Below are 24,632 nucleotides of genomic sequence, written 5' to 3'. Positions count from 1 at the left end.
CCTGCCTGCTGGCGTGCTCATCTGGCCCCACAATGGCCCACCAGGACCCTGTGGGGGAAGTGGGGGTTCTGGACAGGTGCAGCCACCGGTGCATGCACCAGCTGGAAACCAGCTATCTAGACGCCAGACCCAGTGGATCTTGGCCTTGCTCAGATCCTCGGACTGCACCAGGAACAGGGGAGATGGCTTCCCCTCTGCAGTTGCTGCAGACTGCAGACAAAGCTCTGGGCAGGGTCTGGTCTGGTCAGTGGTGTCACTGGCAGCAGAGAGTGCTGTGCTGGCCACGCATCTGCGAGCATGGGTGTGGAGGCACATGTGCCCCTGCCCAGCCTCAGGTTTGTGCTCTGCTTCTCACATACCTGTGGCATGGCCTGCAAGGAACCACCTGCGTTTGTAGGTCCCCTTTGTGTCATGCAGTTACTGGAATGTACAAAAGAAGTCTCATTGTTTTTACAAAGAGTTGCAAACAATTACAAAACACATCCCAACATGGATGATTCTTAGAGCTGCAAAGAGCAGGAATCTTTATTTGGTTCACTTCAGGTCTGCAGCAACCACTTGATATTAAAAAAGAGGAACGGAAAGATGTACAAAAGATGTAATATCCCTTTAGAAAGGAACATTGTCAGAAATGGATCATCTGCTGAGCATCCCTCCCTCACCTGTGCCCCCCAAACCAAACTGTGAGAAGGAACGGGGAGTGAATGGATAACGGAAAACAATAGAAACTGAATGTGACTGCAACATGCTCTAATCTTTAGTTTATTTCTGGTTAAAAATATAGCAATCCAGTGCAGTGTAGTAAAGAAGCTCTGCTCGAAAGGCAGCAGAGACGGCTAACGTAAGCAAAGCAAGGCAGGGTCCATGAGACGGACGGAGCGCCGGCCTCCCAGGCATGCGCGCAGGCTCCTGCCTACGGACACGCCTGGGCTGCCCTCGGCCACCAGACGGTCTGGCATCCCTCGTTTGTTTGGATAATGGAACGACCCTGGTAGAGAAGGCAGAAACGTAAGGAACCTGTTTTTGTTTGACCGAAACGAGTTGAACATTGCACATGGGGGAGGTGTCAGGTATGCAACAACGTCTAGGAAAGTCAAGCCACTGGGTTTCAATGACATTCCTGTCCCGGGGCCAGAACTGCGCTGGAGTAGCACTGAGGCATCTGGAAGGAATATGCATATCTGTTGGGGAAGTGGAGGCAGGCACAGTACAGAGACGTGAGAACCGTGGAGGTAACAGCAAGAGGTGACAGCTTCTGGGGCGCCACTGCCAGGGACGGAAGCCTGAATATACATCCTGCATACTAAGTGCAAAAGTGCCACATGCTCAGAGCCCAGGCATGATGTCAGACTGTCCATGGCACAGTGGGCCCCAGCCCTCACGCCTGGGGCACAGCCCCGCAGCACTTGGCTGTGCCAGCCACATCTGGGTCACCCCGGACGCCTGCAGCACAGCCTCCCTGTGTGTGCTGAGCGGCCGGCCGGCGGTGATGGTGAGAGAGTGGGGTGGGGCAGGGAGGACTCTGTGTTAAGACTCGGTGTGGGGAGGTGGCCTCACAAGGAGGCCATGGGGCAGTGCCAAGAGGAGGGAGGCCGTGGTCTGGTGTGTGGGAGAAGAGAAGCGTGGTTCTCCTTCCCCTTGAGGATGCAGCACAGATTTGAAGTAGAAAAAGGCCTGGGCTGCTCCCAGCAGGACAGGACACCCTGCTCCCCATGCTTGGCGCCCATGCTCAAGGCCAGCTGTTCAGACAGAGGAAAGCAAAGTCGCTCCGCCTTCCGTGTTAGCCTGGCTAGCTGGGTACCCTGTGAGCGCTTCCTCGACCGCCACCTCCGTCCACACCCAGCGGGAAGGGCGAGGACCACGACTTCTCTGCCGCTGGTGTGCCGGATCCCTTCTCTTTCCACGTCAAGCGGGAGGGTCGGCGTGCTGGCCTCCTTCTGCCATGCCACACAGCATAGTGTTACACAAGCAAAGAATTTTGGCTAAAATCCAAAAAACATTACCCAGAAAAAAAGGCAAACTGTGAGTAATACCCAACCGTGGTGTTCTTCTGTGAAAAGACTGGAAGTCCCGGGGCTGTCCGAGCGGGGCGTTCCCTTTCCAGTTCCCCCTTTGCATACCGGTGCTTCTGCGAGCGGGACAGTCTCTCAGATGAAGAAGTTGATGAACAGGATGGCGACTCCAATGTTGAGCAGGATCACCATGGCCACCAGGATGGGAGCTGAGCCCTGGAAGAGAGCACAGGTGGGTCACCATGTGTGCCGGCGTGGAGGGCCAGGACAGTGAGAGCCCTTTTCAAAAGCCCGGGCTCCCCAAACACCCTGTGTCACAGTGGTTAGTCAACAGATGCCTCCAGCTGCTAGGACATCGAAGCATGGTGTCACAGCACCCGCCGGTTCGCGGTGGCCAGCCAGCACCAGCTGTGCTCCCACGCCGAGTGGCCCTCAAGTTCAGAGCCCTTCAGCAGTCCTCCGTGAAGTCACCTTCCCATTAATTCACTCACACTCACAAGCCACTGCCCCCGAGCAACTGCAGCAGCTGACTCTTCTAGGAGCCCAGCTTCCAGGCTCCATTCAGGGTGCTTGTCTCAGGTGCAGCCCAGCCCCTCCCCATGCCCTGCATCAGTGCCTGGCCCTGGCCCTTAAATTGCAGGCTGCCCCTGTTGGGCAGGGACAGGTGGAGGCAAGGCCTCTGAGGTAGACCTCAGGAGAGGATGCTGGCAGCTCTGTCCTGTGAGGCTGCTCCTCAAGACCAAGTGTCACCGCAATGCTGAAGGCACAGTGACCTGCTGCACCGGGGAAGGGCGGGCCACCTCCTGGAGGCGGGCACAGCAGCCCAGCCCCGGGTGTGCCCATAGTGGTGGCCTGATCCCAGAAGACCTCTGCCCGCCCCACCACCACATACACACACTGGCTACACCCAAGTAAAGAAGTGGCCGGGAGCCTCCACATCTCCTGGAGTGGAGATGACCTGCGCTAGGGTCCCAAGCTGCTTCCCTGCCCCTCTCCTCCCCTTGTGTCCAAACGTCAGAGCCATGATGAGGTTGGCTTTCCCAGACTGAGCAGGCCCTGGTGGCATCAGGCTTGCAATACAGGCAAGGGAGGGGGCTGGAATGCCTCTCCCCAGAAAGGAAACGGCTGCTCCTCTCCTCTCAGATGAGGCTGGAGGAGTCTGGCAGTTCCCCCAAGGGTTCCCTCCTAGGTGAGGACCCAAGAGAAATGAAAATGAAACGCATCCATGCTGCTCGTGGCAACAGCACACTGGCCAGAAAGTGGCAGCACACCATGCGTCCCACACGTGAGCAGCCACGGCAGATGTGGCTGCCCGTGCAGAGGGTATCCACAGGAAGGAGTGCAGCTGGCGTGTGCCCCAGCAGTGGACCGGGTCTTGATGCTGGGTGAGGCGAGGCCAGCAAAAAGCTGCTCACCATATGATCCCATCAGTGTGAAACGTCCAGCAGAGGCAAGTCCCAGAGTGGGGACAGAGGGACGGCCCAGTGGGTCTGCAGTGTCTTTATAGAGGATGGCAGTAGTCTAGAGTCAGACAGTTGTGATGGGTACACAGCCTAAATACACTAAAACCACCAAACTGCCTGCCCTGGACAGGTGAGCCGTATGGTGCGTGAATTCTCAACATAGCTGTCAGCTAAAACGATGGGTACCCCCTCATGGAGGAGGTGGCTCCTTCAGAGTCCTCTAGATGCAGCCTCACAGGGCCACCTGAACCCTGGGGTGTCCTGGAGGCACAGCTGCAGCTCCTCCCCATGCACATGTGGGCTCCCCACCCCCAGCTGCAGAGGAGCAGCCTGATCTTGCCCTCGCCTTCCTCCTGTCTGGCTGCCAGCCAGCCTATAGCTCTTTCTGTCCCCAAGTCAGGCAGTTCTCCCAGCTGCATGGCCAGCTGAGTGACATGGTTGTCCTTGTGGTCAAGGAAGGTCCATCCCTGCCCCGGCTCCCGGTGCTCACCTTTCCAATGCCTGGGTGGCCAGGCCCTCGCCCTCCCTCTCCTGGCTCACAGGGCTGGGCGTGCCCTGTTATCCTGTCAAAAGGCTGCCTAATGCTGCTGGCTGTCACCCTGTGGTGACACAGCTCTTGCAGGGCCTGGGACGCTCTGTGAGGCAGGGTGCTGGTGGAGAGCATGCCACCACGCCGCTCCTCACGCAGGGTCTGTGAGAGCTGGACAGCCATCTCACCCATGATGGCAAAAGATGCCCTCAGAGCCCAGCCTCAGGTCTCCGGCCCACTTAGCTCTGGAGCTGGGCCTGCGTGGCCCCCAGATCCACCGGCCCACTGGGCTCCATCTGCATTGCAGGCAGGGGCACCCTGGTCTGGCCGCCTACCCTGCCCTGCAGCTCACAGCCTGGCATTGAGTTTGCTCACTGGACTCCTGGCAGCAGAGATTTGCTGGGGGGAGGGTGTTGGGAATCAACCAGGTTGCTGAGCCTTAGCTGTCCCCTGCTGTGGGGGAGTCCAGAGCTGGCACCTGTGCCACAGCCTTCCTTCTACAGGGAATCAGGCCCAGAAACACTCAAGGGTCTAGTGGAGGCTGTGGAGTTCACTTGCTGGCAGAGCCGGAGGGAAAGCCTGGACATTCCTGCCCACGATAACTTCACCCTGAATTGCCAGGACCTGGGGCCTTCCATGGCCAGGTTCCTTTCCACCCCTGCTGCCCTCGCAGCAAGGAACCCTGGACAGCCCCAGAGAAGCAGGTGGAGCAGATGCGTTCATCAGGGCGGGGACTGCCATTCTGCCCACTTACCCTGACGGTGGTAAGGGGTAGAGTCCCTGGATGAGGGGAACGCTGCTGGACAGGACATCCCACCTCTGGCCCTGCTGCCAGCCCAGAGCAGCCTGAACTGTGGAGAGCTGTGCCCCAGGGAGGGGATGCAGCAGGCCTCGGACCTCAGCACCCACGTCACCCCAACAGCCACTCACTTCCCCACCATGAATGTTGGTGGAGCAGGCCACCTCCCCTCAGACCCAGTGACAGCCCCCAGAATATGTCCCCAGGTTGTGGGAGCAAGTGAACAAGACCCTGCCTGCTTTGGGCAGGAAGCTGGGACCCCAGGGTGGGCCCTGGAGTCTCCATCTTGGCTCCTGGGGCTGAGGGGGAATACCAACCATGGCTGGGCTGCAGCCCCTGCCTCTGCCTGCAGCCACCCCACTCCAGAGCTGGCCGAGGCTGGCCCCACGTTGGCACGCCAACCAGAGGGGGCTTAGTGTCGAAAGCACCCAAAAGAGCCAGTGGGGCTCAGTGGGCTAAATATAGCGTCGATCCGCACCTCCCACCCCTGCCCATCACTCCTCCATCCCAAAATAGCCCCGCGCAGGCACCCTGCCTGCTGCGACAGGGAGGATGAGCGTGAGTGCCAGCAGGAGCCACGGGGGCTGCTGTGGGTGTCTAAGGAGGGGAGGCACTTTAGGGACCTGCGGAAGTGGCCTCGCAGGCCACAGTACCTTTGGGGGTACCAGAGACTATCGCTCAGGAGCCCTGCTGTAGCCACGGCAACACACCTGCAGGGGGCCCCCTCCTGAGCCCACACTGTGGGTCCCACCCCCGCCTGGGTGAGCCCATCTCCTGTCTGCCCTGTGGAGCAGCAGCCTTTAGAATTTTTTTTTTTTACCAGTGAAGAAAGAAACCAAGAGGTCTGGGCATTGCCTGTGCCTATGGGCAGGCAAGCTGGGGTCCTGCCGAAGACCTCTGGCCTTCTCCATCTTACCTACCCTGCATCCACATGGCCCCCAGCCAAGGAAGCAGGTCCTGGCTCCCCTCTGGGTATAACCTGTGCAAGACCCTGAGACCCCCAGCCCCGTCTGGCTCTGAGGCAGGGGCTATTTCCCCTCAAATGCCCACCCTCCGCAGGGAACTCAGGTGGGGAAGATCTGCCCGGATGAAGCAGGAGTCTCAGGTGAGGTCCTCAAATGGGAGCACGCCCCGGCCTCCCACAGGGTGTGAGCAACCTGGGTGGTCTGAGCCTGACCCCAAAGGCCAGGATGGGGCCTGAGAACCTATGGGGTCAACGGGCACTGCACTCCAGGGGGCACTGCACTCTGGGACTGTGCTGGGAGAATGGGGAGAGCGTGGCTGCAGGGTGAAGGAGGTCAGGAGCGAGGGGGACACCCAGGGGCTGTCCTTGGACTCTGGCTTCCTGGGAGCAGCACAGACATCTGCTTCCTCCCATGGCCCAGTGAGTGCCTGGCCCTGTGTCCGGCACAGATGAAAGGTCTTCAGGGCCAGCCCACTGAGGCACTCTGTCCTGGTCCTCTGCCTTCCTCTCGCCACTGACCCAGAGCAATAGGAGACCCACCCCTGGAGAGGCGCTCGAGAGAGACCTGCAGGGGGCCACAGGTCAGAAGCTGGGGGACAACCCTGGATTCCCACCCCTGGGGCCGGGGAGGCGGCCACTTACTGTGCTGGACTTGAGGTCATCCCCGTTCTCCTCATCGGACTCCAGTGCGACAGGCAAAGACTTCTGGGGTGGGGAGAAGGTCAAGTCCCAGCGCAGCAGCCGGGGCTCAGGCCGGTCCCCCAGCCGCAGGCTCTCCAGCTTCTGCACGGTAGGCTCCACGCAGGAGGCCGGCCGCAGGTTCTCCTTGTTCTGGGACTTGGACCTCAGTCTCTGCAGCCCGAAGCCCCGGTCCTCGGAGCGCCGGTCGCCCCCCGCGCCCCGGCCGTGGCGTCTCCTCTGGGGGTGCGGCTCTGGTGTGCAGGAGTCCATCCTCAGCAGGGGCTTCATCTCCAGCTTGTAGTTGCTCAGCTGCTCCTCGTCGGGCTCCTGCAGCTTGGCACCCCCGGAGCCAGGGTTGCCCGCCCGGTGGTGGGAAGTCCACGAGAATGTTGGGGGGGACTCCGTCCTCCGCTCCCGGGGCTTGGGGTTCCCGGGCTGCTTGTGGCCCGCGCCCCGGGTGCGGAAGTCCTCGGTGCCTTGGCTGCTGCGCAGGGCGCTGCTGCGGACGCCCCTGCAGCCCCCTGCCTTCTCCTCACCCCAGCTGTTCCGGGTGTAGTCCCCTCCCCGGCCCTCCAGGAGCATCTGGATGTCCCCGCCTCGCTCCTCGTCCACTGAGACCTGTCGTGAGAAGTGGGCCGCCCTGCTCCTGGAGGGGGCCGGCGGAGGCGTAGCTGCGGGGCTGGCGGGGAAGCTCTGCAGCGGGCTGTCATCCGGGGTCAGGTCTGAAGGGGTGGTGCCCTTGCGGTACAGCTCGGGGCTCTCCTGTTGCAGCGGTGTGCCGGTGGACAGCACCTCGATGTCATCGCAGGAGCCCTGCTGCTTCGGCCTCTGGTACTCCAGCCCTTGGTGACGAGAAAGAGACACAGTGGGGGTCACCCTGAGCCTGCTCCTCCAAGGCCCCGGGGCAGGAAGGCCCAGGGCAGGAAGGCCCAGGGCAGGGTGCTCCCTGCTCAGGGGAGGCGCAGGGGCCGAGGGAGAGACTGGTAACAGGGGCTCCCAGGGCCCTTTGGTGGGGCACGCTACCCACTGTGCACTCTAAGGATGCCTGGGCGGCCCCAGGTCACAGCAATGGCAGTGGACAGCCCTCAGCCTGGTCCCTCATCACACACTGGCTGGCCTCCTACAGGTCCTGAGGCTTGGTGACGCCAGGCGTGTCACGGTGTGTCACTACCAACCCCACTGCCTCAGGCGTGTGCCTTCCCCTGGGATTGGGGCCAGCATGAGGCCAGGTCCGGCCCCTCCCTGCATTGCTCAGGCCTCCACAGTGAACAGACATTTGCCTCAGTCGAGTCCCAGCCCGTGCCTGGAGGCGCAGACAGCCCAGGCACCCACACTTCCTTGGCCAGCAGACCTCCGCAGGGCTGGCACCCCAGCCTCTGATGTCTGTCCTCAGCCCCGCACAGGCCAGGCCCCAGTGACAGTGGCACAGTCACTTCACATGTCAACACAAGACTGTGTCCCTGATCTCATCTCAGGTGCCCAGGCAGCAGTGAGCAGGGCAGGGTGGTGACCCTGGCATGTGGCCCTGGACCAGGGACAGCCCCCTAGATTGGTGTCCCCGTGAGTCATGGGGATGTGGGCCAGGCAGTCTCCGAGCCCCTTCCAGTGACTGGTCCTCTGTGGTCACAGGGCTGGGGCTACCATGGTATCCACACAGAGAGCCAGGCTGGGGATGGGTCCATGCAGAACCACACCAGACCCGTGCGTCCACCTCCCAGCCTGGGTTCCCACCTCGCCTGCTTCTCTTCAGGGCCCCACTCTCAGAGCCCCCATAATCGTGCCTCACCACACCACCCCCTTGGTTGGGGTTGGGCTTCTGAGGGCCACCAACCCTGTGCCCAGACACCAGGGGTCTGGCAAGCTGGGACACTGAGTCTGCAGATGGCCCTGTGGCCTTTCCTGTGAGGCCTAGAGGAAGGCTGGCACCCCAATTGCCAGTACTGCCGTGTGGGGAGGTGGCGCTCAGCTCAAGCTAACGGCACAGAGCTGTGGCTCCTGGAGACGTCATGAAAGGATCGAGTATGTGCAGCTCAAGGCCAGAGCCTTCATCTTGTGTCCTGCTCTTTGGCTCTGGAGCATGGGCAGCATCACAGGAGCGCTGTGGGCACTGGACACTGCCCGGCAGAAAACCAGGCTCCTGGTTTGGATGTCCCCACTTCCCCGGTGAAGGCTGCAGGTCCTCCAGGTGCAGGCGGCTTATATGGGGTGGCCCTCTCCCCGGCTGAAACTCTGGGATTTGCTGTCCGAGCAGGTGCAGCTCAGGGTGGGGAGCCAGGCCCTGCTCTGCCTCCTGGCTTCCAGGACCTCGGGCCAGCTACTGCGCTCAACCTTGGCTTCATCTGCCAAGAGGAGATGCAGCTTCTGGTTGTGAGGAGTAGCTGCAAGATGCCCAGTGGCCTCAATGGCCCCCAGTCCCTGGCCTGGGCTCATTTGCCTGTAGTACTCTCTACACAGAAGACTCAGCACTAATCAGAGATACAGGATCCAACTCCTGGCAGGAGGCACTGTGGAGGGAAGGCCCAGGAGGGACAGCCAAGAACCCCAGAGGCTCCTGGAAGCAGGACCCGGTGGACAGGAAGGGAGGGCAGGCCCGGGTCCTCCAGGTCCCTGGGCCAAGGCCGGGCAGTGTCCAGTGCCCACAGCGCTCCTGTGATGCTGCCATGCTCCAGAGCCCAAGAGCAGGACACAAGAAGAAGGCTCTGGCCTTGAGCTGCACACGCTCCCAGTTTGGCCTCGATCCTTTCATGCTGTCTGCATGGAGCCCGGGCTCAAGCTGCCTCAGCAGCCCTAGCTTCAGTCCTGTCCCGAGGAAGAGGGACGCTTCCAGGAGCCAGCTTCTGGCCCGAAACAGCAGCCAAGGCCTGGCCAGCCGGACCCATGGTTCCGGGCCTAGCATCCGCCTGCCAGGGCTCCAGGGCCCACACCAGGGTCACGGGGCCACACACTATGCACAAAACAGCAGACGTTCTCTCTTGGGGGTCTGAGGGGTGGGGTTCTGAAGCCAAGCTGCGGGTGGGGCTCTGCCAGGGCGCTAGGGGAATCTGCTCCTGGCCTCTCTGCGGCTTCTGGTGAGCACCCCTGGGCTGTGGCCACACCCTCCTGGCTTGGGTGTCTCTGGGCGGTATTTTAAGAAAACTCCAGGCTGGATTTAGAGCTTTACTGATCCAGGATGATCCCACCTCCCCATCTTGGCCTTAACTGCATCTAGGTAGCCCTTCCTCCCAACACAGTCGCCTTTGGAGCCGCAGGTGGACGATGCTCCTGGGCCATTCAGCGCACCCAGGAGCCTCAGACACTGTGGCCCTCCCTTTCCCTCACAGATGGAGAAACGAGGCTCTGAGAGGCCAAGAACAGCCCCAGCAGTGGAGTCAGCTCGCGACCTGTGCAAGGGACCTGGGCGACCCATGCGTGGGGACTGTGCATTAAGTCCTCCAGGGTTCTTCGTGTGGCTGGTGTCACCAGGCGCCTAATGGTCTGAGCACAGGGCTGGTGGCCTGTGTCCACCCGGCTCACACACCTGGGCCCAGTGTGTCCAGAGAAGAGGCTGGGGTTGGAGGACGAGGGGTGGGCAACTCACAAGAATGCAGACCTGTCAGGACGCCACTTCCTAGCCCAAGGTCACAGCTGAGGTCCCATCAAGGACAAAGCAGAGCCCACCGACTCAGCCACAGGCAGTGGGGACCAGGGGTGCTCTGTGTTCCTGACTGTACCTCTAGCTAGGAGCAGCAGGCACCCAGCCAGGGAAGAGTGCGGAAGGAGGACGGCCACATTCCATGTCTGGGCCAGGAGCACCTGGGGAAGGCGCCCTGGGGCCAGTACAGGCAGGACACCAGAGAAAACAGATAGCGAGGACCAATTTGTCTGCTGGCCCAGGGGACCGTCCCTGCCCCGAGGCCAGGAGGCAGCTCAGGGCTGCAGGGTTGGATCCATCCCCAGACGCCAGCAGCTTTCCACTCAGCCCTCCCGTGTGCTGGTCAGAGGTGCAGACAGGAGGGAGCCCTGTCCCCTGGCTTCCCAGAGAGGCCAGGTTGGGAGCCAGTGGGCCAGGACTCTGTGACCTCTGCCAGCACAGCCCCTCCACCACACACCACAGCAGGCCTTCATGACCCTGGGCCTGTCGTATGGAGTCCAGAAGACAGCACACGGTCCACATGGGCTCCTGCAGGGAAGGCTGAGGTTCCTGAACCTGATGGGACATGGAAGGAGCTGCTGTCCAGTACTCAGAGCCTCACCTGCCAATGCAGCAGCCAGTGGCCACACAAGGCCATTTGCATCTAAAAGCAGACAAGTTAGGACTGAATGAAACTGGGCCCAGCTCCTTAGTCTCTCTCACCACGCAAGGCTAGTGGCTGCCACGTGACAGCAAACAGACGGAGATATCCATTATCACAGAATGTTCTAGAAAGACGGCAGCAGACAGGGAGAGGCAGCACACCTGGAAACAGACACATGGACCCTGGGGCCACCTGAAATTTTTGAGGAGGCCCTGCCGGGACATGCAGCGCCAGTAAAAGCGGTGGCCACCAGCAGGATGTCAGCTTCTGGGGCAGAACCCATGTGAGTCCAGCTGGCCTGGGGCACGGGGACACATCTCATGCCTGACCGCCCGGCGTGCACCCAGCCTTGGAAGCCTGGGGGGCAGCAGACTCACCGTTCTCCCGGTGCTGGAAGGAAGGAGAGAACTCTTTGGCAGTGATCCTGGCGATCCGGGCTTCCTCCTGCGCTTTCTGAGCCGCGGTGAGGGCGGCCTCAGCCTTGGCCCGCGAGTGGGAGGTCCTGGGGGAATACGGGAGGAATGAGAAGGGGGACGGGAAGCAGAGGTGGTGGGGTTGAGGCCTCGTGCCCACGATCCTGCACACCCAGCAAGACCGAGAGCGGAGGCTGGTGCACTGCGGCTGCCTTCGGCCCTCCGGACCTTTCTCATTCATTCAACAAACATCACTGGCACCAATCCCCCGGCCCGGCTTGTCAGATGTGCTGCAGAACGTGTGTGTTCTCGTTATCGACCAGCGTCCTGCATGTGGGCACAGGGAGCCCATGCCAGGGTGCCATGACAGGGGACACCAATGAGTCCTGCGGCAGGAGTGCCCCGATGCCCTCCTGTCAGTCACCCCCCATCAACTCTGGCCCAGGATGACCCTAGGTGTGGGCGGCTGTGGGCTGCCCCCAGCTCTGCTCTGGCGGCCTCTTCCCACTCAGTCCTGTCGGCTGGCCAAGGCCACAGTGGCCAAGGCACCACTGCCCCAGTCTGGGGACTGCAGGTCTAAGATCAAGGTGCCAGCAGGCTCCACGTCTGGGGAGAACCCGCTTTCTAGCGCACGGATGACACCTTCCCACTGCGTCCTTGCATGGAGAAAGGGGCAGGGAACTCTCTGGGGCCTCCTCTTAGAAGGCGCTGATCCCATTGTGGGGTCTGCACCCTCATGACCTGGTCACCTGTCAAAGGCCCTGCCCCTGACACCAGCATGCTCAGGACGGGGTTGGACGCCTGTTGGGGACACACTGAGTCCTCTGTAGCCCTAAGCTGCCTGATCCCTCTCCCTGCAGCACCTGTCACTGGGCGTCCACAGGCTAAGCCTGGAAACCCTTGAATCTTGGGAGAGACCAGGTTTGCTCTCTTCAAAATCCCTCGGTGCTAACAGGAACAACTTTCCCAGAGAAGGTGACTCTGTCATGTATGCAGACACAGAAATATAAACCGCCACCAGACATGCTTCCAGGAAATGAAGCAAGCTGCAGAGGGCCCGTGGGCTCCAGGCATTCCTGCCCTGGCTCCGCCGTGCTGGGAGGAAGCCCCAGAGACCCGAGAGAAAGCCCTGGGCCGGAATTTAGCACTGGCAGGATTCTGTCCTCGCACAGTTTTATTTCTTGGAAATGGGAGAATCTGTAATTTCTCAACATAGTTATGGCTGCATGTCCCATGGAGTATGAGGACCACCTTCTAGAAGATTCCTTGAGAATCTGGTGTTTGTGATCACACAAAATAGGGGCAGGGAGTCAGAGATAAACCTGTCAATTAAGCACTAATCAATACCTGACTGACTATCTCTGATGAGCCGGTGTCAAGCCATTGCTGCAGGCCTGCTGGGTGCAGATGATCAGCATGTGTGCTGATCATGGGGCTCTCTGCTGCAGTCCCCACCTGGGGACTTTGCGGGACATCTACACTCACCCTAGTCTGGCAGTCTCAGGGTGGCCACCCCTGCCTGCCGCTGCTCAGTGCCTCCTCTGATGCCCAGATGGACAGCCCCACTAACCAGCAAGAGCAGCGGGGTGCCCTGAGGTCTGCAAGGTTGCAAAGTGGACAACGCATTGGTCCAACATGGCCTGCCCTTGTGGAGACACCAGGCCCGGCTGGAGCCTCAGGGAGCCTGGGTGGCCAAGGACCCGGGGCAAGCGACGCACCCCTCAGTTCACTGACAGCCCAGCCGGGCAGCCTCTCCCTGCCATGGTCCCTGGGTCTCCTTGGCCACAACGGTTTCATTGAGAAAGAACCCACAGGCCTGCACCCGCCTCAGGGTGGTTCCCAGGCACGCAGAGCTGTGCCACTGTCCTGGGTGCTCCTGCCCCAAGGGGACCCGTGGCCTCTATCGGTCACCCCCTCCCAGCCAACAGTCCGTTTTGTCTCCACTCCTTCTGGAAACCTCATGCCAAATAGACTTTTGTTAAGGTTTTCTTTCTTTTTACTTTTCCCTCACCAAGTGGAAGTCACATGACCTGGAGGGACACCACCCACTGGCCTGACCAGGTGGAAGTCACATGACATGGAGGGACACCACCCACTGGCCTGACCAGGTGGAAGTCACATGACATGGAGGGACACCACCCACTGGCCTGACCAGGTGGAAGTCACATGACATGGAGGGACACCACCCACTGGCCTGACCAGGTGGAAGTCACATGACATGGAGGGACACCACCCACTGGCCTTCAGCGCGGGTGCAGCCATCACCCCCAAGGGAGACCCTGTGCCCGTAACTTTCCCTCCAGTCCCACCAGTGACCTGTGAGGTTCTAAGCCACCATTCAGTGCGGACAAAACACCTGCCACTGTCTCAGGACCCAGCCCCTTTGCTGCGCGTGAAATGCTGGCGCTGGGCCAGGGCTGACCTCAGGCTGCACCGCACGGCTGCTGGGCAGCTGGGCCCGGTCCCCTCCACTCCCGGGTTCTTGCTGGGAACTCCTGCCTCACAGGGTTGTCAGTTGGTAAGGGAGACTTGAAGCTGCCCAGGAAGCTCCCGGTCACCTTTGTCCCAGGGTCTGGGGTAGGCCCCCAGCAGGAGGCACACAGTGATCAAGAGACTGAGCACTGGGGAGGTGAGGCTGGGGACTCCGAGCCCAGGCTGCAGAGCAGAGGAGGCCCTTCTGGAAGAGCCAGGGCTCGCCGTCCTCGGGCTGCTCACCCTGCACTTGGCTCAGAAGAGGGGGCAGCCCAGGCCCTGACCCGGAGGAAGCTCCCCCGCCACAGGACTCCGGGGCTTCCTCACTGTTACTAATGCACACTCACTGTACAAATGACGGACTGTGGGGATTTCTGCGAAGACCCTGATGGGGGCTGCTGCGGCCACAGGAAGTGAGTGCAACAGTGTGGGAGGCCAACCTTACATGTGACTGAGTTACACTTCCCGGCTGGGTGCTGAGGCGCTCAGTCACAGAAATGGGTATGTCTTGCTACAGCCCCATGGGTGAAGCTATGCTCACCTGTTCCTTTGTAATACAACCCCTTGCCCTGTTTAGGATAGAATCTTCCATGGAAGTGCCTTGTGTGTGTCCCCTTCTCTTACTGTGCCCTTGGGTGTGGCCTACCCAGGTGTCTGTCAACCTGCTGACAGTGGACATCATGAAGATAGACTCAGCCCCCTGAAACCTGACCCCTTGCCTCATTTGAATAGCTTCTCCTCAATAAAAGGGGTCAGCGAGTGCTCTCGCTCTCTCTCTCTCTCTCTGCGGACCCTTAAGGTCAGAGGAGCTGTCACAGCAACCCCAAAGAAAAAGGTATTTGTGGCTCTTGTGAGGTTATTTCGTGCAGCCCAGTTAGCCCAGTTTAACTGGAGTGACCCCTGAGCCTTTTAGTCACGAGAACAGAAACCCGACACAGCAGAATCCACGCAGCAGGGCCCAGTGTGGCCCACGGAGGCACTTTCCCCGGTGGACCTGGATGGTGTGGGGCAGGTGGGGTCCAGCGTCTTCTCTGACAAGAGGCAGGGCGAGGCACTCCATGTGGCTGTGTTGACAACTCTTCCTGCTCTTCGTGCCCTGCACACAGGCTGATCATCTGCGCCCAGCAGGCCCTGTGGGTGTGGCCCCCATGACCAGCTCTGCAACCTGGAGTGGAGGTGGCCGCCAAAACTTGGAGGAGCTCCGTGACCCCGCTCTCTCTGAGCCACACTGTGGGAGGAGATATGCCTGGGACAGGTCTCCCTGCCCAGCTGGGATGGTGTGGGCTGACGTCCACAGCCAGGAGGAGGCACTTTACTGGCAGAGGCCAGCTGGGGCTGGGCATCCAGTGGGCAAAGGCAGCTGGGTCCTCCTGCAGGGCGCTGCACACACAGGCCAGAACAGGGAGTTCCCAGGCACAGGCTGGCCAGCAGGGAGGCCATGCAACCAAAGGAAGCTGAGGATGGACGATCGGAATGGTGTCCAGCTCGGACCAGAGCCAGGGGACCTGCACCCCAGGAGGAAGGCGTGTGTTTGCACAGCTAGTGTCACTGAGATGCCAGCACCTCCTGCGCCTGCACTGGGTGCCCTGTGCACATAGGCACGAGGCGTGTGACCACAGATGCGGGCACCATGAGGAGAACCTGTCTAGGACAGTGACAGAAACAGCCACGCAGCCCCAGAAAGGGTGCCAGGGCAACCAACGTCCGTCAGACACAGACTCGATAAAACGCTGCTGGAGACGCGGGTGCCCCGGCAGATGAGGGACGGTCGACCCCAGAGCTGGGCTGCGTGCACCAGGGGTCACCTGCCGTCTGCAGCTCTTGCCTGTTCCTGAGGGGTGCCTGTTGGAAGGCTGGAAGGAAAGGAGCCCCCAACAGGGGGCAGCCCTGCCTCCACCCTGCTGTTAGTCCAGAGAGACCTTTGACTTTTGCGCCTGTGGTGCTGGGGACGGAACCCAAGGCCTGGCGCACGTGAGGCAGGCACCCTACCGGAGCTACACCCAGCCCTTTTTATTTTGGGAGTTTGCTAAGTTGCCTAGGCTCGGAGAACCCATGATTCCCCTCCCCGGCCTCCCAAGTAGCTGGGTGACGGGCTGTGCCGCTGCGCCCGACAGAACCACGGGAGAGCAAGTGTCAGCCCAGCCCTTGGTAAGTGGCAGTCTGTCGGCACCCAGGAAACTTGGCGCCCTGCACCTTGGCTCTGCCTGGCTCTCCTCCTGGGGCCAGGCTCGCTGTGGAGGCTCAGGCTGGACTCCAGGACACCCGCCCAGGCCTTTAGGATGGGCAGAGGGGCTCCTGCCTCCAGTGCCTGCCCAGCACAGGGAGCAGGTACTACTTGGGGGCCAGGGCAGACCTGGGGGTCTCTGGCAGAGGAAGGCCCCGGAGCCACAGCGAGGCTCCAGAGGCAGGAAGTCTGCTCCAGGCGCCTTCAGAGTGCCCTCTTCACCTCCGGCCCCGTCTCCTGTGCCTGCCGGGAAGTGGCTTCCTGGTGGGAGAGGAAGGGATGCCCTCCACGTCTGTTCTGCACCTCTGACTTCGCTGCCACGGGCAGCACTGGCAGCTGAGCATGTGGCTCTTCTCCACAACAGCTATACCCCCTGGGACGTTAGAGGGAGGGCACACAGTGGCAGGTGTGCGGCCACGTCCTGCCTTCCTCTGACCACGGCAGGCACTGCTAGTCAACCGCAGCACTTGGGAGCCCACAGACCCCTGAGTCATGCTCCAGGGACAGATGCCTTCGTCCTCATAGATTTGGCCCAGGCCTCCCGCCGAGCCATGCAGGCCGGTGGCTCTTCCTGGACCCACTGCTCTCTCCCCCTCTCTGTCCTCCTCACCTGGCCTGACTCAGCTCTCCCTAAGACCCAGGTGCCACACCCCCACCCAAAGCCTCCGTGCACCTGCAGTTGAGGTGAGATACAGAACCGAGTCCCAGGAAAGCAGGGCCACCCTGACTGCGTCCCCATGGACTAGACGGTGGAGGGACAAAGCATCTCTGGGCACAATAGATAACGCCTTTCCCTTGAAGAAAAGCTGGCGGGCGAGAGCCAGGTCCAGGTGAGACAAGGCAGGGGCCAGTCCCTGAGCAGGGTCCTCTGCCCGGCACTAGCGGAGCCATCCACCCTCTCGCGGGCATTAGTCAACACCAAGGAGCTGCTTCCAGCTGAAGAGCTGCGCGTGGCCATCGAGGGCGCTAAGTGGAAGGAGAGCGGCGCGAGGCCAGCGCCACCTGCCTCCACCCAGGCTCCCGCTGAGGCTCAAGGACACCAGTCGTGGCCTCAGGAAGTTAACAAACACCAGCGTCCCTCACTCTCTTCTCATGTCACTGTCCTGCTTCGACCTCCTGGCCAAGGACTGCAGGGGACACCCGGGGAACCCCCTCCCTGAGGCTGCGGGGGCCGCCTGCTCGGCTCAGCCCCTCCCACGCAGCCCCCCCCCCCATGGGCTCAGGAATGCCCGCATTTTGCAAATGAGGTTAAGCTGCCTGCTGGGGGCCCAGGAAGAGTCCAGGACCCAGGGCAGGTGAGGGGCCATAGCTGGACAGTAACAGGGCCACCTGGAGGCCAGGCAGGGAGCCTCTGACGGTGTCCTAGATCCAGGTTCTCCTTCCCTCCCCATCCCCCGCATCTGTCCCCCTCATCCACACCCATCTGGGTGAACACGTGCCGTGACATCCCAGGGCTGGTGGGGGACAGCCGTGGACAGAGCATCGTGGCTGACTGGGAGCCCAGCCACGAGGGCACACCAGGAACGGGGCCACTGGGGGCACAGGCAGGGGGTCGAGTCCCCACAGCCCCCCGGGTGAGGAAACCGAGGCCCGTGGAAGTGAAGAGACGCAGCAGGCAGGCAGGAGGTCAGGCTGCAAGCAGAGGGACTCGTGGCCCGTCACTGCAGGCCCAGCTCACCCCGGGAGGACGGGCTCCATCTGCCTGTGGCTGCTCTCAGGTGGTACAAGGGGCGTGCGAGACTCCCAGGGGTTGAACTGTGCCCCAGGACAGACTTGCTGGGGCCCAAGCCCACGTGCCCACACGGGGACCTTGCTCGGGGGTCGCGCGGCTATCAGGGCAGATGCTGACCCCGCGTGACTGGCGTCCTCATGGAAAGGGGGGTTTGGACCCAGGGTCAGACCTGATAGGGCAGGCCGAAGACACGGAGCCAGCCGCCACCCGGGAGAAAGGACAGAGGTGGGGACAGGCTCTCCCCAGCCGCTTGTTTCCTGTTTGGTTTTGGCCGTGGTTTTGGCACTGGGGACTGAACCCAGGCACTCTACCACTGAGCGCCCCGTCCCCCATGTCCTTGCTAAGTTGCCCAGGCTGGCTTTGGTGTTGTGATCTCCCTGCCTCACCCTCCTGAGCACTGAGGTCATAGGCACATGCCACCATGCGTGGCCCCCAGCCTCCTGAAGACCAGCCCCACCAACACCTGGGTCTTGAACCTCTGCCTCCTGCGCACCCCCAAGGGGGTGTGAACCCATAGTGTAAGCCCTGCCTGTGGGGCTTCGCCTCAGCAGCGTGGGGAAGCCAATAGTGGGTGGTCTCCACAACAGTGTCACCTGAAGCCACTGCTCATCCTCAACTCTCCCTGGGTCCTTGGCCTCCAGCCAGCCCCGTTAACCCGTGGCTCAGCCGGGCTCTGACTAAACCAAACTCCAGGGCAAAGACGAAGAGTCCCCTGCCCGGTCAGGAAGCCTGGCCTCCCCGAGACTTTACTGGAGACCAGGAAACTGTCACCTCCCTGGATTGCCAAGGCGACCCCGCCTCCTGGAGGGAGGGGGCAGACAGTCCCACACAGTGGGGGTCAGGAGAGCAGCAGGCCCTGCCCCATGCAGATGCCCAGCCAGGAGCCCAGGGCTGCGGGGCCTGACAGAGGTCAGCCCCAGGGACCCGGATCAGGACTCCCCAGGCCCTGCAGGCCAGCGTCAGCCAGGGCAGATCCTGCCATGGCCATCTGCAGAGCCAAGTGCCAGCCCAGGGCCCAGGATGGGCAAGTGCTCCCCAGGCTCACAGCTGGCCAGCCACTGGTCACAGCAGGTCTCCCACAAGAGCCCCCATCTCTGCACCCCACACAGCTTGGAGCACAGCCACCAGCTGCCAGTGTCTGACCCAAAGGTCCACAGAGCTGGACCTCCGCCCACCGTGCTCTGGCAGTGATCCCCACATCACGGCTTCATGTTACCAGCCAGGTGCCGAAGCCAGAGATGGGAAGGCCTGGGTCTCAAGTCACTCATGAAGCCATCTTGCTTGAGGGCCGAGCTAGGGACAGGTGGGGACAGACAAGCCCAGCCCGGTGAGGAGCTCTGAGGGGAGACAGCACTAACGCACATGGACGGGGTTAGTGTGCAGGGGCAGCAGGGGGCTCACCCTGCTCGGGGAGGGCGTCCTAGAGGGGGCAGCAGTGAGAGGGTGGTGAAGGCCGGGGAGCCAGTGGGTGGAGGCCCAGGGGCTGGAGCAGAGAAGGGCCAGGCCAGCCTCTGTCAACAGGGTCCCCCTCCTCCCCCAAGGCCAGCTGGGGGCCCTGGAGGGCTGTGGACAGGAAGGGACCAGCTCAGGAGCAGTGGGCCTGAGGAGCCCTCGGCTGGCCGGGGATGGGCTGGGGTGAGCCTGCAGGGGCTCCCCAGCCGTGGCAGCAAGACTGAGGCGCTAGACACTGGCCCGAAGCGGAACTCCTGGGCAGCCCACACGAGTGGCCCGGGGCCCTTAGCACAGCAGCCAGGTCCCAGCCCTCCACAGCCAGCGCCCCCCACAGACAACCCACAGCACGTGTGCCCTCACCCTGGACAGCACCTCATGGCCCACCACAGCGTGCCGGCCCTTCCCACCCCTGCCCAGCTGGTCCACAAGGACAGGCGGGGGGAATTGTGGTGGAGGGACAGAGGATGAGGCCAGGTGCGCTTTGCACCAGACCTTTTCATGTTTATTTTGACACAGGACCAAACCAAGTTGTCCTGGCTGGCCTGGAACTGCCCCTGCTACTTCAGCTCCCAGTTGGTAGGGGTCACAGCGTGGCCACCTCATGCAGTGACGGGCAGGATTTTCAGAATATTAGGAAAGTAGAACCTGTCTCAGAGAAAAAGGTGTAGAACAGAAGCACAGGTCCCTCGTGCCATTACTGTGATGGCATTTCCCCAAGCGCATCCTGGGGCTCCTGTGTCCATCGCTGAGGGGCTCCTGTGTCCATCCCTGAGGGGCTCCTGTGTCCATCCCTGAGGGGCTCCTGTGTCCATCCCTGAGGGGCTCCTGTGTCCATCGCTGAGGGGTCCCACTTGACACCAGCCCGACTGCTCCTGGTGCTCTGTGCCTGCCCTGGGCAGCTGAGCTCCCAGTCTAACAACCTGGAGCCCCAGAACCTGCTGTCTGAGTGCTGGTCGGCTGATGGGACAGCACAGTGGGAATATCCACGCTGCACTCACGTGTCGCGTGGCCGTGACGACACGGGCTCCTAAGACTCTAGGAGGCTCCCTTCAGGCCACGTGAAGGTGCGCGGGTCACAGATGAGCTGCGTATTTCAGTCTCCCTGTCTCCAGAACACCTCGTTGTGCCGTGTGAATATTTAAAAATCGGACAGAATCTGAATGAGTGCGGTCAAGGTCCTCAGGATGAGGAAGCTCAGCCCCCCACCACCCCATCATGCTGAGGACCCCAGGTCTCCCGCCCTCAAATACCTGAGGAACTTGGGGCACAAACGCCACCACACCGTCACGTGCTCTGTCTCGGGTTTGCACCTTGGAGACGGTTCCACGCCAGCGATCGCAGACCACCACAGGGGTGCCTCAGGTCACGGATTCTGCCCGAGCTGAGAGGGGGCAGCTCTCTGTCATTTCCTGCCACCTGCAGTCATGGCCTGTGCAACCTCGAGGTTTGACCTTTGGCACAAACCTACCTTCAGGATCGGTTCCCAGAAGTGCGACTGTGAGTCCGAGATGTCCCTCGGCCTGCCCTTTGCTGGCAATGCCAGTGTTCTGCTGGAGACTGTGCCCATTTCTGTCCCCGGAGGGCCGTCCCCCACACCGTCTCCAGTTCGGTGGACTGCGACCTTGTCTCCATCTTCCAGCGCTCCCTGGGTGACAGGAGAGTCCACCGTGGTCGCGGCTGGCGGTCCTGCTGTCGGGATGCGGTGGATTCCCTCTTGCTGACGTGCAGGGTTTTCACAGTAAGGAGCCGGTCTGTTCCCTGCTTCCCATTTAGGCACATTGTCTCTGGGCGTTTGTTTCCGTGTGAGGCATGAGGTAGGGATCCGACGTCCTTTTCGCTCAGTGGGTCCCCGTCGGCCTGACACCACCTCCTGGATGTCACCCTCCTCGATGGGCCTCCTGCTCCTCTCAGCTCCTCCTGCGTGCGGTGCCCTCTCGCCACCACACAGAGCCTCCCTGCTCCACGGCCCCTGATCAGGGACACCCAGGGCAGACTCGGGAGGCCACGGCAACTCTAAAGAAAGCCACTTCTCCCACAGACAGATGTCACTGAGGGTCAGGCTCCCTCTGCCTGCCGGCTCTGCTCAGCATCCTGTCCCCGGACGTGAGGCTCACGGCCATCCTCCCCCATGCCACAGGTGAGACGCCAGGCCTCAGGAGACGGAGCCCTTGCCCGGCGGCTGATCACCTCTGGCTGGGAGCCCAGCAGCCCAGAGAGGAGGCCCTATTAGGGCCAGCTGCACTCTAGGGGTTGGGAGGGGGGGAGAGGGATGCATCCCAGTCGCCATGACAACCCCCAGGGCTCCTGGTGCAAACACTAGTTGGTTTTCAAACAGCCTCCACCCTCCTCCCCGGGCCTCCCCTCCCCTCAGCCTGCCTGGACCTAGCACCCCCACTTCTCCCTCACCCCACAGCGCCCCATGCACCAGGGATTGCAGGCAACTGCAGCTTCAAGAAGCCCAGGGACCCACTAAGCAAGGGGCTGTGTCTCCACTCGCCAGGCTGGGCCCAGGCCACAGGAGGACAGGGTCAGCTGAGGTCTTGGGCTCGAAAGGGGAGGCTTCCCACTCACGGTAGAGCACAGGTTCATCTAAGACAGCCCTGTCGGCCTGCCTCTCTAACATCCACCCGAAGCCTGACGTTGTATGCAGGAACCAGGGACGAGTCCCCACGGTGTCTGCAGAGGGCCCAGGGCCGCCCGGGAGGGACAGCTGTCCCACTGCCAGAACCTCTCACCAATGGCGCTCTGAGAAACCCTCCCTATGCACCCCTCAGCACAGTCAGACCCGGGCTTCTATCCACGTCTGTGTTCCTGGGTGAGCATGTCACGCCTGACAGATTCCACACACGCGCCAAGCGCGGGCCTGGCCGGGACGGCCCCACGGAGGTTTCCACCGAGGCTGCCTCCTCTGGTGGCTTGAGACCAAGCCCTGAGGGGCTCAGTGTCCTGTCAGCAGTGCCGGACGGACAGTGGGACCCCAGCGGCCCGATCTGGCCAGCCTGTGAACCATACAAGGCTCAGAAGGAGGACCACAAGGCTGACCTAGGAAGGGCCTCAGGTCAAGAGCCAGCTACTCCCTGGAAGGCCGGGCTGGCTGCAGGGACCTGGGACAGCAGGGACAGCAGTGAGAACCTGCCAGCCTAGAACTCTGACCTGCAGTTTGCTTCTTGGAGGGTCTTGAGCCCGGGGCAAATGGAGGTCTCCAGGTGGGCATCATCCTTCATGCCAGAATGATGCTCCACCATGCTGGTGGCCTGGCGGAGTCCCCTGGCCACTCCCTGCTGCCCCACCCTGTCTGCTCTTAGAGGTCTAGGAAACAGTGCCCAAGGTGAACTCCAGGGAAAGAGACCCACCATGTCTCCATGCCTGGGCGGCCAGACTCGAGGAGCAAGCCTGGGCCTGGACCCAGCCCTTGGACAGCAGGCAACACGGTGCCCACACCTGGGGCTCCAGACAGCCTGGCCTGGGCTCCGCCTGCTGCTCAGACACTCACTGCGAGACAGACAGGGGACCCCAGCCTTGCTGGGCCCCAGCTCCCCAGACAGAGCAGCCGGTCCCCAGGGCCCCCGCCCAGGTCACCCACAGGTGGCAGCTGACTGTCTCACCACTGTGCCCTGCTGCTCTGCTTCCTGCCCTGAGCAGGTGGCCCTCCCACTCCTCATGCTGCTCACCACCCCTCAGTCCCGGCTTCCTCCTCCCCCTGTGGAAAAGGTGCCCAGCAGAGAGAGAGCTGGGCACACTCCATCACGCCTCCACACGGGCCACCTGTGGGCCACCCTGCCTTGCAGAAGAGCTCTGGGAGGCCCCAGGAGGCCAGCCCTCTCCAGGGCGCAGCCCAGGGGCCCACAGGGGACGGGCCTCAGGCTCAAGTCCCAGGCCCTGCTCCTCCCACCTGTGGCAGAGCCAGGCGTAAAGGTACCAAGGCCCTCTTAGGCCTGGCGTGGAGGAGAGCAGTGTGGCTCCCAGCCGGGGCCCCGGGCAGCACCCTACCCCCCACCCTGCAGGCAGACACCTTGAGTCTCAAATCCCACTGACGTGACCGAGGGTCCTGCTGGAGTGGAGGGGCGCCAGGGGCTGGAGACCACCCCCAGCCCAGACAGCCGTCGCCAGGCCCCAGGCCACTGAGGCCCGAGACGGGAGCAGGCAGCCGGGACAGCTAGGAGCAGCTGGGAGCCGTTCCTGGCCGGCTTTCAGTCCCCAGAGGCAGCACCGCAGCAGGCCTGAGGACCGAGGAGGGGTTGTCACTGTCCGCAGCTCCCTGGGGACAGACCTCAGCTCGTGCCAGGAGCCAGCCAGAGCCTCGAGGGAGCATCCCCGTGGCTCTGCCTCCCCTGGGGCCTGAGAGCAGGAGTAAACACCAACCAAAGCCAGCAGGCAGGGGCTCTGTCACCCAAGAGGCCGCGGCACCCGTCAGCTCAGAGGCCCCGGTGGTACCCAGAGCAGCTGCCCTGAGGAAGAAGGTTAGCCACTCTGCAGGACAGGCTGGGTTTGTCCCACAGGCAGAGGCCCTTGCTCCTCCCTCCCCAAGTCAGAGGGGCGGCTGAGGCTGGGAAGGGCGTGGGCAGCTGGTGCTGGGCTCCCCATGCAGGGAGCAACCACCAAGTGCCAGCTGTTTGCCAGGAGCGAGACAGATGGGCCAGGAAGGGGGCATGGTTTCTGCAGGCTAGATGCCCTGGCTCAAGGCGGTGGAGGTTTGGGGCAGGGGTCACCCTGATACACAGCAGCAGTGGCCTGGGCCCTGAGATGCTTATGCAGGCACCAAGAGGGGTCCAGCTCTGCCACTAAGCATCTGGGCAGGTCCCACATGTACCCTGCGCCTTGGCTTCCCCACATGTGGCTGCAGGACCATGAGCACAGGAGGGAGAGCCACCAGCACTCAGGGTGCCACCCAGGGCTCACTGGCCAGCTGGCACAGACATCTCTCCAGTGACGGTGCCCACTGGGAGCCCCAGGACAATCCTGTCCAGCTGCCACGATGTCCTCCAGGCATGGACCCATTCCCACCCCTCAGCCAGCCTCCAGGAAAGGGTCTGTGTTGGCATGCAGAGGCCGCACCGGGCTCACACCTGGGGCTCTGGGGCCTGAGGCCCAAGCTGCCAGGGCACACCAGCCGTGTGGCAGAATGGCCGCGTCATGCAGGGACAGCCGGGGCAGGGTGAGTGTCCCTTGAGACGGTTCTGCAGGTGCTGGAGGACACCACGGGCCACTCTCCCCAGCAGGGCTGAGGAGAGACGGATGCGCGGGAGCCGAGGGCTGCGCCTGGCCGCTGGCCAGCACTTACGCGGGCCTCAGACGGGACGTGAGAGGAGCGCAGGAGGACTGTGGGCCAGAGGGCCCTGCCCGGGCACAGGCACGGAGGCTCTGTGCTCTTGTCCTTCCTAAGACAGTGCGTACACGGGGAGGTGTCCTGAGAAGTGGAGAGCAGAAGTTGCAAGAAAGAACCGCAGACAGCGGCGCAGACGGGGTGACAGCCCACAGGAGACGCCAGCAGCCTGGCCGTCGCCCCGGGAAGCCCTGAGCTTGGACTCCCCCCCCACAGCCATCGGGCCTGGCCATGACAAGAGGGAAAGTCACTGGTGACAGCACACAGGGCTGGCCACAGGGGCGTTCAGGACCC

At 62.2% G+C, this 24,632-nt stretch overlaps 1 protein-coding gene across 1 annotated transcript in view; it reads right to left on the bottom strand.

The window, feature by feature from the left end:
- Positions 1-2,147: 2,147 nt before the first annotated feature.
- Jph3 (junctophilin 3) overlaps positions 2,148-24,632 on the bottom strand; it is a 48,009-nt gene continuing 25,524 nt past the window's right edge. Inside the window, exons 3-5 of the mRNA XM_027933240.3 lie at positions 11,100-11,224; positions 6,410-7,290; positions 2,148-2,228 (exon numbers count right to left, since the gene is read on the bottom strand). Coding sequence (XP_027789041.3) covers positions 2,148-2,228; positions 6,410-7,290; positions 11,100-11,224 — 1,087 coding nt within the window. The remainder of the gene's footprint in view (positions 2,229-6,409; positions 7,291-11,099; positions 11,225-24,632) is intronic.

Source organism: Marmota flaviventris, chromosome 18, assembly GCF_047511675.1.
Source record: "Marmota flaviventris isolate mMarFla1 chromosome 18, mMarFla1.hap1, whole genome shotgun sequence".
NCBI classification, from domain to species: domain Eukaryota; kingdom Metazoa; phylum Chordata; class Mammalia; order Rodentia; family Sciuridae; genus Marmota; species Marmota flaviventris.
This window is presented reverse-complemented; position numbering and strand designations above follow the sequence as displayed.